Source organism: Grus americana, chromosome 2 (genome assembly GCF_028858705.1).
Source record: "Grus americana isolate bGruAme1 chromosome 2, bGruAme1.mat, whole genome shotgun sequence".
NCBI lineage: Eukaryota > Metazoa > Chordata > Aves > Gruiformes > Gruidae > Grus > Grus americana.
Window position 1 is genome coordinate 122717726 of NC_072853.1, and position 17040 is coordinate 122734765.

Here is a 17040-nt window from a genome sequence, read left to right on the forward strand (position 1 = left end):
AAACCCTGTGAGTCATACTCACCATTTCTGGGGGGTTTTTTTGGAAAAAAACCACGAGTTTGTTTTTCTCGTCACTACACTGAATACATACACAGACCAGATAAACTGTAACAGAAGCAATACAACTGACAAAAGACATCTCAAACACCCAGACAACAATTCAAAAGTATGTTTTACCCTCTACTCATAATCTTCCATGATCATTTTTAAGAACACCTTGTTACTGATTTTGCAAATAGGCAATATTGAAAGCTGACTGGCTAACATTTCCAACATTTCCTCCCTCCTATTTGCTCAAATAAGATGATAATAAACCTGTTTAAAGCTGGACAAAAGCCAATTAAGGAACTTTACCCTCCATGTTTGTCACAAGGTGCAAGAAAAAAAAAGTAGCAGTCAAAACTTCTCACTTTAGTTATAGTCTTAATAACTAGACTCTCACTACCTAGGTGTCATACACACGCTCCAGCAGGCATAGCACTTAGTGCATCACATGAACAGCTGCAGTTTACTTTTCAACATCTTGTTCTACGGTTGCAACTCCACTCTCATCAACTTTCTTCCTGGAAATCCTTAGCACTGTTCTCCCAAATGACAGATTTCACAAGCACAGTTTTAGGGAGCATGCCAGACTTCTAGCCCATATATGCTTCTGCTGCAATAGGTCATTATTAAAAGCAGACTTTGTTTCCAGCAACTTGTTGTTGGGCAGCTACCTGCTACTGCACCAAAAGAGGGACCATGCATAAATGACAGGCCATCCATACAGCAGCATTTTGGAGATCCACCCTCAAAGGTGGAAAGAAACTGTACAATTTTACACTTACACTGCACCTGTTGATGAATAAAACATGCTTGTTTTCTTTTCTCATGAATGATGGTGATGAGCTGGTGTTAGATGTCAGATAACTATTTCTGCCCATCAAATGAAGTGTGTATTTTCAAACAATTTTCTTGCTAAAATGAACTTAACATATCAGCTGGGTATGAAGCATCTTAGTACCAAGCACACCTAAATTTCATTTACCAAGGTTGTCCTATGATCTTTCTGACAGTTTGGTGTGCAGAACCTCCGACAACACATTAAACCAGCTTGGGAGGTGCATAGGAAATGAAATTGCTGGCTAAGAGACAGGCTTCACCTATTTCCAAGAGGCAGGCAGTATCCATACCTGCCTTCCTCTGCTACAGAGACCTACCAGCTGCAAAAGCTCATTTCCAAGTTAACATAGCGTCAGTATCAATAATGTCCAAGTGTGAAAGCAGGTAGGCTTCCCAATTACATACACATCAGACAGATGCACATGCATGTGCCCGGAAATCTACCTCAAAAAGGTTAATGACATTTCTAACATCTTTTTGGTGCCTGAGCAGTTCAAGTAAACCAGACTGACTACTAAACCTTAACAATAAAGTGTAAGGAAGGGGTTAAGTAACTTATCACTTAATTTTTAAGGATAGGGAAAAGTCTTTTTTTCCACACAGCTACTAACTTGCCATCTTGCCAAATACCAATAAAAACTGGTATTTGGAAGTTGCTCTAACCTCCTGCTTGCAGACAGTTACAGACTGAGACTACAAATACACTGGTATTTTTAGTCCTCTTAGAAGAAGGGAGAGGAAAGCAGACAGGGGAAGGCACTGGGTGTTCCTTCCAAAACAAGATTTCTCTGCCTAACCCTTCCTCCCTCCCTTGGGCTAGAAACCCATCTCTGCTTCAAGAACGTGAATCAAGTAAAGCCCTTTGACTCACTCCGGCGACAAAATCTTTCCAGAGCCATAGCAGAGGAAGGAATCTTTCCTTACTCATCCATGGATGAAAGCAGAAGGCATAACAACAAGCAATCCACATGCAGGAGACATTTCCTATGGAAACAAGTAGATTATAAAGAGACATGGAAAGATCTGTCCTGCTAGTGCTGGACAAATCCATCATGCATGTATATCGCACTCCAAAAACCAGCAGGAACACCAGCCAGTGAGCCGCTTCTCCCTTATCTGTTTACTCTTTTATGGACACTGGAAAATGCTGGACAGGGATGCTGATAAGGTGGCGGATATTTCTACAGATAGACGCTTCCCCCTGCCAAGCAGGCGTGCTCAGAATGAGATTCCTGCCACTGACAGGCCATTTTTCTGAAACTTGAAAGACAGTATTTTTTTTAAAAAGTCTACTTAACTTGAAAGATTAGGGATTTTTTTTTTTTAAAGTCTACTTAAAATTCTTGTGTGTAACATGGTCAAAAGCTTGAGCTTTACCCCAAGCCCAAGTATTTTGGTGAGACAGAAAGAAGAGCAACTCTAAATAAAATAACCTTCCCCTTGTGAGAGGGGTTCAAATACTGAAAAGGCTCACAAGTGAAAGAGCACCACAGCTGATACACCCCTTTCCTTTGACTCTATCCAACATGGTGACCTTTAGGATAAATCCAGGACTAAAAGCAGCACAAAGTCTTGCAGATCAGGACTAGAGGATCCAAACAAGCACACAAGAGGGATCCTAACCAGGCCCTACTTGTAACAAGCATGGCTGAAAGCAACACTGTTCAGCTCTAGTTTTCATGAGCAGTCGTCTCCCCTTAACACTGGCAAGCTCATAGCTCCAGCAACACAAAAACCCTAACAAAAACCACATTTGGGATAGCTGGGATTCCAGTAATAATTTTAATGGTATGTGCTGTATTTCCCCTCCCCACAATGCTGCCAGAGGGTCCCTGGGTGAATTTGTTACATCTGAATTGTACTTTCAGGAGCCAGTCAAAGACGTGTACGAGTTAGCTGGACAGGCAAGTCACGCACATTTGTTAAGTACATTTGCAACTCCTGATGGGAGTTCAGACAGAGATGCATTTCCAATAAACAGGAAAAAAGCTCAAATAGCAAGGCGCCGCTCTAACTTGCATTTGGCCAAAACACACAAGTATCTCCACTGCAAGATGTTTCCCCCACCTCTTCACAGACACTTCAAACATAAACAGGGACATTAGCGAAGCCAAGTGTTAAATCCCTCCAAGGACCCTTATCATCCTTTTGCTGTGTCAGTAATGCTCAGTGTTGCACTTAGTATAAGCAGCATTATGGATTTTAAATCAAGCCTAATCAAAGATTCATTAACAGGCAATACATTAACGCAACGTATAACTACCAGCCACTCAGTGCCCTTTAGCAGCTCCACAACTCCCAAACAGGCTATGAGCATCATCAGGTCAGGATATTTCTCCAGGGTTTAATAGGATAGGTCAAAAGAGCAAAAAAATGAGTAATTATATCAAGTAAAAGAACAGATGTAGCCAACTTCAACGTATCTGTTCAAGTCATACCACACATGTAAATGCACCCCTCTCTGAGGTGGCTTGGGTGCAAAACTTATTTTAAGAGATAAAAAAATGGCAGGCTGATCATCTTAAAACAGTTCCCATGGTAGTTTCAATGCAGAACTTTTTTTTTTTTTTAATAAAAAAAAAGGCAGGTTGATCAACTTAAACCAAAATTCCCCATTTTATCACCTTTGTGAGCAGCAAATGCCAATATTTGTTATGTCGTTCAAATGCAGACATGTCTGTGGCTACACCAAGAGTGTAGTCTCAGGATCCTAGAAGTCTCCACTGATTTCAGCCTCATAACATTTTCATCTGGTATAGGAGCATTTTTACTTCCATTTTGCAGATGTACACCTGAGGCACAGCAAGAACAAAAGCATGGGTTTTAGAAACATTTAACACCTACAGCCTTTTTTTTCCAGTTAATGGGAACTGGAGACAGAGAGCAGTCCTGTTTAGAGGAAGTCCACAACAGACTTGCAGTACTTAGATGCCACAAGGTTACTCTTCCTGCTTATCAAAGTACATCATGTCACAAAAACATGAGTGTCTTTTTCTGAACTTCCTTCAAAGAAATATACCTTCTACTCAAATGCTCCAGTTGCTTTTCCAGATTATTCTGGGGAAAAAAATGCAACAGTGGGAATGTATGCACCACAAGGTAATGCTACAGGAAGCTGGCAATCAGCATCTTGTGCTGTAAATAGCCAAATGATACTGTCTATGTTCCCATTACAGTCAACTATGATCAGATATTGAAAAGATGAAGAAAATAATAAAAGAAGAATAGGATAACTATAACTCCATTGTCTGATTTAAAAAAAAAAAAAACCAACAACCCAACACATATTTCTTCTAATTAAGTATCTTGCAATAGCAGCAAAACCACAAACTAGGAAGGGGTAGCAAGAGGAACCCAAAGCAGCTAGTAACAGCCAAAATAGCAAATCTTCAAAGGCAGTCTCAGCATGGCTCTCCCAGAAGCCCACATTTTCAGCAGCATTCAAGGATTTTGGAAGTCTTTGAAGCAGAATGATCCCAGTTCTAAACTTTGCCTTCCAAACTCTGGATTTATCCTATAAGGCTGCTTGGCAAAGCTTTCTTTTCTTGTCCACAGTATTAATGCAGGGATTTTCTTCTAAGCACAAGTGTTGGGGGTTTTTTTTAATATCTTTCCTCTAGAAAGGTCTTAAGTCCATTTAAAATGCATTTATCAACATGTATATAAATTAAGCCTTGCTTACATCATCCAACTGTATTTGTCCTCGAAATTTAAGCAGATCAAAAGTAATGAAAATCTTTCCAGATTAAGAATTATGCAGTTGCATGATACCACAAACTGGCTTCAATCCAGTAAGATTTTCACATGAAAAGCAAAGAGGAAACATTCATGAAAGCATACAGTTGATGATATTTCAAATTAATTCCATCAAACACTGCTTACAGTAAGTACTACAGACAGATCTGCAGTAAACATTTAATGAAATAGAGGTAGAAAGCATTATATAATAATTTTCTGCACTATCTGACACCTAATATTTTTCAAACTAAGTAAGGTAAGCTGCAACGTTAAGAGCAATCTAATGTGGAAACACTGCTCTTTTATTTACAATAATATATCCAGGAGCCTTTTGGCCTTTCAAGCTCAGCATGTGTCACACACACAGTAGCTACAAATCTCCAGGCTCTACAAACACTTGAACACATGAATAATTTTAATCAAGCAGTAAAATCCCATCTTAAGTCATTGGGACTTATTTCATGAGTATGCATTTGCATTATTATTACTATTCTATCTGCTTCATAATGTGTCCTCAGTGCAAGGTTATGACAAGATTAATGAAATCCAGGCAACTATCCATAGCACCATCTTTCAATTTCAGTACCTCAGTATGAAATAAGGAGACTGAAAAAATATATACAATTATTTTTTTTAATATATGTATATAAAGAGTCCTGAAGTCCATCTAATTGATACTGTTGCAGACTAGCATACTGATTTTTAAAGTTCACTCGAAATTTAAATCAAGCTAGTGACACTGAACAGTTTTCACAGCTGAAATATGTTTTAATTTTGCATAACAAATAGTGCCCCATTCCACTAAGTTTATTTGCCAAAAATTTCATGATCTACTTGCCACAAAGCACAGAAGATGCAAACAAGTAGGGAGAAGAAAACAACCACATGACAAGGCTGCTTTGTTTCCAAAATAAGTTCATAAACCTATATTCAGCTTGATGCATACAGTGGATACTCCAATATTTTAAAATACTACCAGGAACCATCCCATGCTCCAGGTACCCATCTCATGAAAACACACATATAAGGGGGGTGTGTGTGGGTGTGTGTGTGAAACAAACCCCCAAAAAAAACCAAACACAGACTTTGACATTTTGAAGATGCAGAACAGAAATCTATAGATGTACTTTTAGAGTATGCTCATCACTGCAATCTCAGCATGTTTTGATACAGTATTCAAAATATTGTCATGTTATCAAAATTATTTAGGATAGTAAGTATTTAGTAAAGTAGCATTTTTATGTCAGTTTTCCTTTAGCAGCATATTCATCTTACGCTTCCATTGGCTTTATCTTCTTTGTTTTGCAGTTGACAAAAGAAAATTTAGACACACAAGTAGGACGGTTTGTTTTGATTTGTTATTAGATCAATAATGCTGAGCCTCCCAGAATAACTACCAAGTAGCTGAAGCTCAAATTTGGGGCTTTAGAAACAATTTCTTCAGAACTTTCTATTAGATTTTTAAGCATCCAAGAAAACCTCTTTTTCCAAATAGGAAGTCTTTTCCTTCAACATTCCTTCATTCCTTTCCTTACTCAGAAAGTAATGACAAAAAAGGCAAAACTAACAAGGTAAAAAAAAATAGCCACCAAGAAGGAGATCCCGGCCAGTAATTGTATGTCAAAGATCTCTTAAGCAAATAAAATTTCACTGTCTGTAGTCACAAGAACACAAACCCAAAACAGTGACTTGTAAAAACATAAAACTTGTCTAAATTTAGTTTCAAAACCTAAAAATAGGGTTTGGGGGGGTAGGGTTCTCCACGTAGGGTTTTTACACTGTCAGCATCCTGCTACCTTCTCCCTTTCTGCTCCAGCTGTTAGCTCAATTCACACCTTTAAAAAGTCATCACCAGACTCTTGCTGCCAATTCATCGTTCAGGATGGCACAATTCGGGAGGGAACCTACTCAAAAATACTGTTCTGTTTCTCACAAAATCCAACCCACACCAAAGGAAAATGCAAGGATGAATTCTGTACCTCCAGCTCCGTCTCCCTCCGATTAATATCATCTGTAGATTGATTCAGTTTTTCCAGCTCCCCCTAGAAAGAAAAGTCAAATGCATATTAAGAAATCAGGGGGAAAAAAGTGTCTGAGAAGGCTCATTCAGCATCTCCACTGAAAGCTCACAAGGACTGTGGCTTACAAATTCAGTGAAAAGAGGAAACCTTGAGGTATTTACAGTAACTTTGCCACTGGTCTTCTACTTTGCTATTTATAAGAGAAATAATCAGAGAAGCTCTATACTTTTATTTTAAGGCAGTACATTTCCTGCTCTGGCTTATTCCTTGCTATTAAAAATAAACATAAGGTACAGTAAGTTCTGTCTTGTTAATCAATATAGTCAGTATTCGCTAGTTTCTAGTGAGATACACACACATGCCCCAAAAGGATTAGCATAAAGTTAGTACTATCACAGGAGACACATAGTGAAAGCACAGCATTGATAAGAAACACGTCTTGCAAGCACAAGAGGCATTTTACTCTGGATTTTGGCAAACCATTCTATAACACAATCAGTCAATGGGACATATGATTACGTTTACTTTAGTCTGCCTTCATGCCAACATTTTGATCTCTTAACAGTAAAAACAAAGGTGTTAAATCCCTTGGATATTTACTAGAGGTAGTGTTGGCATGAATGAAGTTACTGTAAAAAACAAAGCTCATTCTTAATGACTTTCTTACCACAAGAAGCAATCCTCAGGAGCAGACTCCAATAGCCTCCATTATTTGAGCAACATGTTACTCCATGTGAGATCCTATGATTTCAACAGGAGTGTTCTCTAACTCAGTTATTATTTAATTTTCAACTGGTGTAACAGAATACGCCCTGAAATGTTTAGCTGTATAAACTGAACACTGTAAATTGATTGTCACTTGAGTGATTTCCCACTAGATTACAAGAATGACTCTGGTTACAATCAGAAAGGAATTAATTGCAACAGTTTAGTTCTCTTATCCTCAGAGGTCAGATTTCATTTCCAGTTCCTAGGATTTGGAACATACGTGTTTGCATATCCATGTTTTCTGAAACAGAGACTCATACAGAAATTACCTAATTGCCTTTTACTGTAAGGCCAAGAATGTTATGGCTCTCACAGAGGAAGACACAGCAGCCTGTTTTTCAGCAGAACGGCAAACTAAATAAAAACACAGTTTCACCAACAATGTGCAAATCAGGTATGTGGAAACATGTTGCAAGCTGAAGAACCTAATGCCAAAAAAAGATCAATAGGTACTAACAGCGGAGCTCAGCTTCTGGAAATCAGGGCTGTAACAGGGTAGCTTTTGGCTGAGGGCCTCACTCTGTGTAACCATGTTTTGTGAATTTTGCAATTGCTCTGCTCAGCCCTGGAAAAGAAATGCTCACGATGGAGAAAAGAATGACAATTACGGCAAGGAGGGCCCTATGCCAAAGATCCATCCTCTCAACAATGTACACATATGCTTATATTCACTCATGACAAACAGTCCCAGCAACACCAGAGGCAAAAGCCATAAATCTGCAGAGACCTAAAAATACATTTCATTTCAGGGGCCACAGCGTGCTGAAGTTTGCACCAGGCAATTGGTCAAGTCGTGATTTTGGGAAGAAACGCTTTGTTTAGAAGCCATGCAAGAATAAAAAGCATTTCAGAAGGCATTCACAGAGAGGAAACACCATTTTCCACTACAGCTCCCTTTTTAAACAAATAACAATAACAATAAATCTATGTTTTCCCCCATTTACGAATATCTGAGCATCAGCCCCGTTTCACGAGCAAGGTCACGCTGTCATGGTCAAAAATGAAAGGGGAGGGGGATTTCAGCAGGAGAAGGAAGGACGCCAAGCAGAGCCCGGTGCAGAGCGCTGCCCGGGACCGCCGGGTAACAAAGGGCTGGGGGCGCCCCGGGGCTGCTTCCCCCCGCACCCGGCGAGCACCGAGACACCCGGGGGGTGCTCGGCACCGCTGCCTGGCCCAGGCAACTACAGCTATAGATATATGCGTATTTAACATATATACGTATGTGTGTAAATACGTATGTACATAAAATTAAAAAGCAAAAATGAGAAAAAATACAATCCTTGTAATAACTATTATATACCTATTAAAATACATTAAAAAAATAAAGTCTCCCCCCTCCCGGAGAGGCACGCAAGGCGCGGCGGCCCTTACCTGGATGCGGGGGTCCACCTCCTCCTCCTCGGGGCGAGGGCCCTCCTCGGCGGTGCGGCCGCGCCTGCCCCCCGGCTCCATGGCTGCCGCGGCAGAGACTGCTAGCGACTGCCAGCGCCTCCAGCTCCGCCGCTGCCGGCTTCGGCTCCGGCTCCGGCTCCGGCTCCAGCGCCGCGGCCGGCCCGGCCCGGCCCCCACCCGGCCCCGCCTCCGAGGGGAACCCCTCCCTCCCCACAGCGCCCCCCGTCTCTTTGTGCATTCGCACCGCAAGGAGGAAATGAACGCAAGATTGCGGGGTTTCCTTTTTTTTTTTTTAACTCTTCTTCCCTCTTCCCCCCAACGCCCCTTTCTTGTGTGTTCATGCTTATGTTTTGCTGTGCTCGGTCCTAGCCCCGCCGGGCTGACTGACCAAGTGCACGCAACTGCAGCGCCTGAAACCAGAATGAGTAGTTGGGAAATGCTAACGATACCTTGGGTGGCTTTTTCCCTTCTTTCCCCCCCCCCCCCTTCTTTTCTTCTTTCCTCTTTTTCAGGCTGTGCTGGGGGCTGATGTGTCTATGGATAAGAAAAGGGGAGAGAAAGGGAGGAGATAAAAATAATAAAGGCACTTTGAACAACCTTGAAAATTCATATGAAACCCAGATTTCTATTGTGCAGCAGCTAGGCAAGCAACTATTGTACCTACTGGATGCAGCAGAAAAAGACACACCAAAGACAATTTTTTTTCCTTTTGTTGTCAGTAAAAAGGAACTTCACGCAAGAAGGACGGAGACTATGCACATGCACGGCCCCTGGCTAGCAGAGCACTTCAGATTGGGGTCTCCTTAATCATGGGGGCAGTGCCCAGACTGACACCCAAACACTAACAGGAAAAGATTGGGCAACCCTTCTGACTAGCAGTTTACCAGCCAGCCCGCATGGGCTCCAGCACCTCTTCACCTCACTGGCCTCGGGTACAGCTGAAACCCCTTCTGTGGGCTGCAGCAAAGAAATAAAATTTTAAGCTATTACTTTCTCTTCCCTTCTCACAGCAAGCCCAGAGTTCCCTTGTCATTGAAAAGGTAAAACATTGTGCTTTGCATTTGCTGTCCTCAAGACACAAAGGACAGAACACATGGGCCAGGCTACCCACGTAGGAAAAACATGGCAAGAAGTGGCAACTGGCTGAGCCACAGCCCTTCCTCAAATCACACCAACCACACTGAACTGCTTCCTCACTCCCTCAGGGTGGAAAACAAGTAATTTCAAACAGATGAGGAATATGTCTCCACCTTGCAAGTATCACTTTTGATTTAATCCCATTTCTGTTAGAAAACTCTTCAAAAGATAACAAAAAAAATTAAATAAAAAAGTTCTTAGACATGGTGAAGAAGCTCCCTTTGAGAGACTTAAGATGAAAAAAAATCTCAGGAAAGCACAAGAAGATAAAAATTCATGTTCCTAAGGCAAAAAAGAAGGTAAAAGAAAAACATTCAAGTTCTTCCAATCACAGCAAAACAACAAGAGGGAAAAAAAAAAGACGGGAGGAAGAGGAGAGTGGCACAAACATTTGAAAATATTATAAACATGCAAAGTAACACCAACAAACTAAAATAATCAAGGAACAGAGGAGGTGCTGCAAAAATGCAGATGGGTTGTTTGCAACATCTTCATTTCTCATAGCAGAAGAAACCATGTAAAGAAAAAAGAGAAAAAAAAAATCAGCGAAAGCCAAGTGTTCTACTCTCACTGCTGTCCATTAAGGGAACTCAATGTGTGCACACAGCCAGAGGTTCCCAGGGCCCTGGCATCTCCCATCCCCAGTGTGCTGTGGCTCATGCCAAGACCACGGTGGTCAAACATCCAAAGTTCTCATCATCCTAAAAGAGCACAGAAAACACAAAGCAGCATATGGAAAAGTTAACGCTGGCAATCCTGCTGTTACCACTTACATTTCTAGAAAACAAGGCTACGTAAAACAGCTACTGTAGCTTTGCCACGTTTCTCCAAAACCTATGCAATCTGACCCACAGCAATGTTACGCTAAACACTGTCCACTGCTCGGGGTACAGAAATACCCCCGCAGAGACAGTGCTCTCCCCAAGGGATTTGTAATGTTTTGAGTGGAGACTCTGTTCTTCCATTGTCACTATGACAGTCCCTGTGATTGTCACAGCTCAAAAAACCTCCAGCCAAATGTATCAATCTGCTACCATCAAGGCAGAGCAAGCTGTTTCTTTCCTCAGTCACAGTGGAATTAGCATGTTGGGAGAGCTGCCTGCAGAGCTTAGCGCTGTGCAAGAGACAGTATGAATACACAGGCCCCTTTCCCCATGGCTCGGAAATCTCACACGGCTCCCCAGGGTCATTGAGATCATTTTATATCAAACCGATAAATCAGAAATACTTCTATTTAAAAAATTGCTGAAGAATGCACAGGTCACGCATTTGTCATCGCTGCAGACATCACCAAGGCATAAACAGAAAAGTGGCCTTAAGGGAGAGATTTGACAGAAAAAGGAGAGGGAGAGCATTCAGTACGCATGAAGATCAATAAAAGACTCAAGAATATTATTTGCATGCTCAGTTTTTTCTCTTCCCCATGAAATAGTTTTGGCTGAAATCGCTGTCACATGCAAAGGGTGGCAGAGCCCTGGGAGTATTCGAGGAACAATCCTGCTTCATGCTCTGCTTAAGTCAATACAGCGCAAGAAGTCAACTGCGGACAATGACATTTGGGTATTACTTTTGCCAAGTCATGAGTGATCTCATCCCAGCAAATCTCTCCTACGTGATCTATTGAAGCCAGATACCTCCCCAAGCCCACCCCACTCCCAGAAAGTCAGTCCTACTGACCTTTTCACTTCCCCCACAGGTCCCGCATGCGCCAAGGCAGCTGAGTAAAGCCTGCACGAGGCTTGACCGAGACAGCCTGTGCTTTCTCCTGTATCAATATTTCAAACCCCTGGTCCCAAGCATTCAGTATTTGAACAAAGCACTGTGCAGTTAAGGCAGGAAGAAACAGCGCACTCTTTCACTAATGGGATTCCAGAGGAGCTGCAGCAGAGAATTAGCCCAGACCCACCGGGCCGGGCTGCAGCTTGACACGAGCTACACTGGAGGTGTACAGCTCACCTAAAAATCACGAGAAAAGGTACCGGTGCAGGGAGAGACGTGATCCAAGTTACTTCAATGACCAATTTAATTGCACCAGGCAGCGTCAGTCTTGTGACACGACAGCAGCCATTTGGGGTACAACTTCATCATTATCACCAGATCCTGGAGCCCGGAAATTCGTGGGCAAGGGTGATGCTCTGGCCAAGAGCACTGCTACAGTGTTACTTTTGCGGGAAGCTGCTAAATAAGCTCATTTTTTGGTCCCACAGAAATCCTCAGCGTAGAGGCAGCATTTGGCAGGGGAAAGAGGGAAATGTCTGTACTTTAAGGGAGGAGTACAGAGAGGGATTCTCTCCTTCGATCTGGAGGATGCTTGGTATATTAGGTATTATATCTCTGAATAGACATTGGGGAACTAGGCGTTGCATCTTAAATAAAATCAGCTGGGAAGAAGTATGCATCAGTGAAGAACTGCTTGGGGAAACATACTAATGACTCTAGTTAATTTAGGAGGGGGAAAAAATCAAAGTGAATGGATAGTGTAATTTTACATATATTTGATAATGGTAGATTCTGAATGGATTTTAAGGCAGAGTTGGGGTTTTTTTCCAAATCTCATCTTACATTCAAATTTCTGCTCATACTTGCCCTCAAAGCTTGCTTCTGCCCAAGCACTAGAGGCAAGGGCCTAAAATACAAATCAAAGTTGCATTTCCTTCCTCAGAAACAAGTATCTCCTCATTTTGAGCAGTGATAGCATATTGAGCAGAGTTCAGGACTAATTAACACACATTTGATTACTGTAGACACATTTGCAATTCATGGAAACCTTGTGAAGAAAACAGCCTGAGAGACAGCCTTGCTTACAGAATACTGCCTCTCTCCTCAACAGAACTGGAGAAATAGTTCTGCTCTGAAAAATTCTTCTACTTTCATTACTTATGATTCTAGAGGCTAATTTCCCACTGGTCTCAAATACTGAAGCACTGTTGCAATTTGGTTTTAAATACCTTACCATTAAACAAACACAGAAGTCTAAACACACCAATTCTAAGGAGGAAAAAAAGTGTAAAACATGGTCTCCAAAATACATTTATGGGCATAAAATCCTCCATGTATTTTCTTAACTGACATAATCCTGAAGACTAGTTTACTACATCTACTTTTGCAATGTTACACCAGAAATTCATTTAGCTCAGGGAATGTCTCGTTGAAAAACAAAGCCACCATCTCCTTCTTCCAAACTGCAGCAAAAACATTGCCCTGTCAACATTCAAACCCCATACACTTTTCTACTTTTCAGAAGTATATTGCACGTGTTCGAAACATTTTTAAACAATAAGTAGGATCTCGCTCACAGTCACAGTACATTTGAACATCTGGTCCTTCATATCTTAATCTTTGATAAGAGGCTAAGCACATACATTTTTTGGAAAATATGCGCTGCATTTATGGAAGATTTTAAATTCCCTGGATGCACACGCTGGATATTAAACATTTAATAAGTGGTCAGAATCAAAACTTCCTCTGGCTTATTCCTCATGCAAATTTTCATGCTTCCATACTCACAGTGGTTGCGGCATGCTTGTGCTCTGTATTTTAGGAAGCACTAAAAATCAATTATCTTTTTTACACCAGTTTGTAACATGCTATCATGAACTTGCATACAAACATCCACACAAAGACACGTTAAAGGAGCTTGAGCATCTATGGTACAAAGGATTGTAGATTTCCCCACCTACAAGGAATGTATTTAAAGAAAAAGCTACATCCCAAAATACCCTTTAATTTCACTTCTTGTTAACAAGCACCATTTAAGGATGATTAAAAATACCCTCTAGGCTTCACAGGGCTACAAAGAAAGGAGGCTCATTTAAAGAGGTACAATCTATTTTCTAGCCACACTAATCTTTATATCTTTCATAAAAACTAAATACAAGGATTATTAGCAAAAATAGCTGCTGGGCCAATTTCTACTGGGCATACTTTTATATCCCATGAGCTACTTTTCTTATGATTCTGAAGCTTGATATTGATGATGCTTTATACAGTTAATGTGGGTGCAATACAGTTTATATATATACATACACACATACACATACTATGAGAGAGAGAGATAAAAATGCATGACTAAAAGCTTGACGGATTTCCCTGCTCCTTGTTGTTTCATTGGGAAAGAACTGTCATCATCACAGGACTTATTTTCTCCTTCTCCAAGCTATCTTTTGGCAAGGTGGATGGTGGGTGGAATTTCCCACTGGAAACCATCAGTAGAACAGCAACTGCAAAGGAGCACAGAAGTCCTGCCGCTCATCTGGCCAAAATACAGCGTGCTCTGCTTTTGCAGATTTAGGAAATAAGAGAGTAACAGACTAACACCTTTGCAACTCCAGTTGAAACTGATGGGAGACTACTTATTGAGGAACATGGGACTCTTCCTTAGATCTGCTGCTGAACAATAAGGAAGATCCCTTTTACAGTGCTTGATACTTGAACAGGGAAAACCCTATACTGCACCCTTTCAAGTTGAATATATCCACCCAGGTTCCAAGTCCTGCTGTCTGCATTCCTCAATAAGTAGTCTTCCATCAGTTTCAACAGGAGTTGCAAAGGTGTTAGTCTGTACTCAAAATAAGGCCTTAGACAAGCAGTGTTGCTTTGTGAGAGCCAAAATGAGATGCAAGTGCCATTCTCCTCTGCCGGGCCTGATAATTCAGTAATGCTTCTGCAGTGATGTGGATAAATCATTGCTATTCAGTACAAAAACACTCACCCTCATCTTTTATTCTTTATACTTACACATATATGCAAACCACATTTAAAACATTTATTTAAAGAACCACCTATAATTCCCAAATAATGTTAGCCATGTGCAAGAATACATCTCATTTTTCCAGTTCTTTATTTGCTTAATGTTCAGACTGATTCCATATTTGTGGCTATTTAACTATATTAGTGGTTATCTCACTGGTAGATTTAAAGGATAAAATCCCCTCAGTGGCCTCTGGCCACCAGCCCATGCAGCTCATGATACCAAACATGACACTGATAGATGAAGGCCGGAGTCCCCACAAAACAGCACTATGAAAATGTAATTGTAAACAAGAAACTCCAGGTAGTGAAGCTCCTGTGGGTATGGTTCAGGGTATTCACATGTCCAGTGTACTTCAGTGAGAACCACAAATGATTGCTCAAAGGTGGCAGTTTCCACAACTGTTTCCTTGCACAGGATTACTACTCCATGCACCCAGTACAGAGTAATTTTCCAGCTCCCCAGGAAAGGGGCTCCTTAACGCCTCCTGGTCATGGGCAACTCTCCTTCTGAGAGGCGCTTTGTGATACTGTTCACAGGCACCTCCTTGCCACCAGCGAGGCACGTCCCATGGAGCAAAGCTATCCTGTGCGTGCAGGCTGGAGCACAGCTCCGTGCAAGAGCAACCTGGTGACTGTTGAAAGCTCTCTGACCACAAACTTCACTTCTTAGTAATCTCGTTATCAGACAGGAAATTCACTCATATCCCATTTTAAGCTGCTGAATGCACAACATTAACACCTTGAGCCTCCAGAACACTTTTCATCAGAGATCTTAGAGCGTTCATTCAAGCATCTATCCAGGGAAGCTTTTATTTCAGTTTCCTGCACAAATCCCATTTCTTAAGGGTGCTGATTGATTAAATAGAAGGAAGCAGCACGGATATTTCAAGTACAAGATGGCCCAGATGATCAGGGAAACAGACACCTATTCAAAATGAGCTTTCAAACAGGGGGCTGAGTAGACCAGTGAGCTACAGAAAAATTTAAGACCTCATTATCATCATGACCAGCTCAAGTGCAAAGATTAAAGGCAGAACACTGGTCTATATCTAGAGAAACAAAGACAGGGGCTGGCAACCAAAGGGGAACTCCTGCCTCAGTGAAGGCAGACTGACAGCCAAGAGGGAAACAGCTGGGAAGCCCAGAGATGGGGACAGGCACTTCTATAGCCAAGCCTAATTAGCAAGATATTAAGAAAGGTCTTTGCATGGTCTCTTTGCTTCCTAACCACATTTGGCTGACCCATACGCAGTGATAGGAGAAACAGGCAACTTTTTTTCTACCGTCCTCTTTAGTTTCCTTTCCAGGCCCATTATAACCTAATTTACCTTGTGCCAGAAAATATGAGCTTATCAAGTATAGATACAGAAAAAATTATCAGTTTAACAAATTTGAGTTTGATGCCTGCAAGATCCTAAGTGTCCACATTTCAAGTGTCTCCTTCTAGATATGTATGGAAATCCACCAGCCTTTAAAATATTCAAATAAAAAAAAATCTGTCTCAGCCTTGTAAAAGTGAAATGCTTCCTGTGTACAAAGCCCCTTTCCCCCCTCTCCTACCATTAATAGCAAGACTTTCTGCCCTCCACCCACTGCATGGCAGAATCATAATCTTCAGTGCTTCCCGTTACATAAAACTTGAGCGATTGAGCACACTGTGTGTAGGAGTGAAGTAGTCTGTTTTAGCACCCAGCTTTATATATCAGGAAAAGAAGTAGTGATTATCTATCTGCGTTCCCTCTCTTGCCATCCCCCATGCCACAGCCTGCAGGCGCGTGCTGCTGCAGAGCCACATCACTGCATTTCCACCCTGGTGCCGGACAGCAGCAAAGAGCAGCACCAAGGCTGTGAAACCTGCCCCAATCCAAAGCCAGTCATGCAGGGCAGGTTTTGAAGCCTCGTTGCCACAACTATGCTGCCAGCAGTATCTGACCAAGTGCCTCACATCTCCAAAAGATGAATAAACACTTTTGGATTGCAATATATATACAGGCTCTCCCTCTTATCTCTGCTCCCTTCTCAGCTCCATCATCTCTACTTCTCCCTCACCACCTAGGCTAAGCCTTTTCTTTTCCACAGTCTTAATATCTTCCTCTTCTTTCTCCCATCTCAAATATCACTTAACCCATTGCTTCCCTCCTTCCTTCATTTGTCTTTGTCCTTACTTTCTCTTTTTCTCTTCTTCCAACCTCCCCAACTTTACATCCTGGAAATCCCTCTCCCAGCGGCAGAATTTGCTGTTCACTCTCCCCAGCTGAAACTTTTCCTCTCGTTTTTCCATTTCACCTCATCTCTCATTCACTTTCTCATCCCCCAACTTTCCACCACCAAAACACAGTCTCAGTAGCTC

At 41.6% G+C, this 17040-nt stretch overlaps 2 protein-coding genes across 8 annotated transcripts in view; both read right to left on the reverse strand.

The window, feature by feature from the left end:
* Nucleotides 1-8980, reverse strand: part of SH3BP5 (SH3 domain binding protein 5) — a 53548-nt gene extending 44568 nt beyond the window's left edge. Inside the window, exons 1-2 of one of the 2 annotated variants that reach the window (XM_054817932.1) lie at nt 8781-8980; nt 6600-6662 (exon numbers count right to left, since the gene is read on the reverse strand). In XM_054817932.1, the coding sequence (XP_054673907.1) occupies nt 6600-6662; nt 8781-8861 (144 nt within the window). In that variant the 5' untranslated portion in view covers nt 8862-8980. Of the gene's footprint in view, nt 1-3506; nt 3630-6599; nt 6663-8780 lie in introns of those variants that run through there. The other variant, XM_054817933.1, reaches the window with a different exon arrangement.
* Nucleotides 8981-9281: 301 nt separating this feature from the next.
* Nucleotides 9282-17040, reverse strand: part of METTL6 (methyltransferase 6, methylcytidine) — a 37465-nt gene continuing 29706 nt past the window's right edge. For 4 of the 6 annotated variants that reach the window (XM_054816362.1, XM_054816363.1, XM_054816361.1 and 1 more), the window contains 2 exons: nt 10510-10639; nt 9282-9335 (listed from right to left, as the gene is read on the reverse strand). The gene's annotated coding sequence lies outside the window, so the exon portion shown is untranslated. The remainder of the gene's footprint in view (nt 9336-10509; nt 10640-17040) is intronic. The other 2 variants (XM_054816364.1, XM_054816360.1) reach the window with 1 other exon arrangement.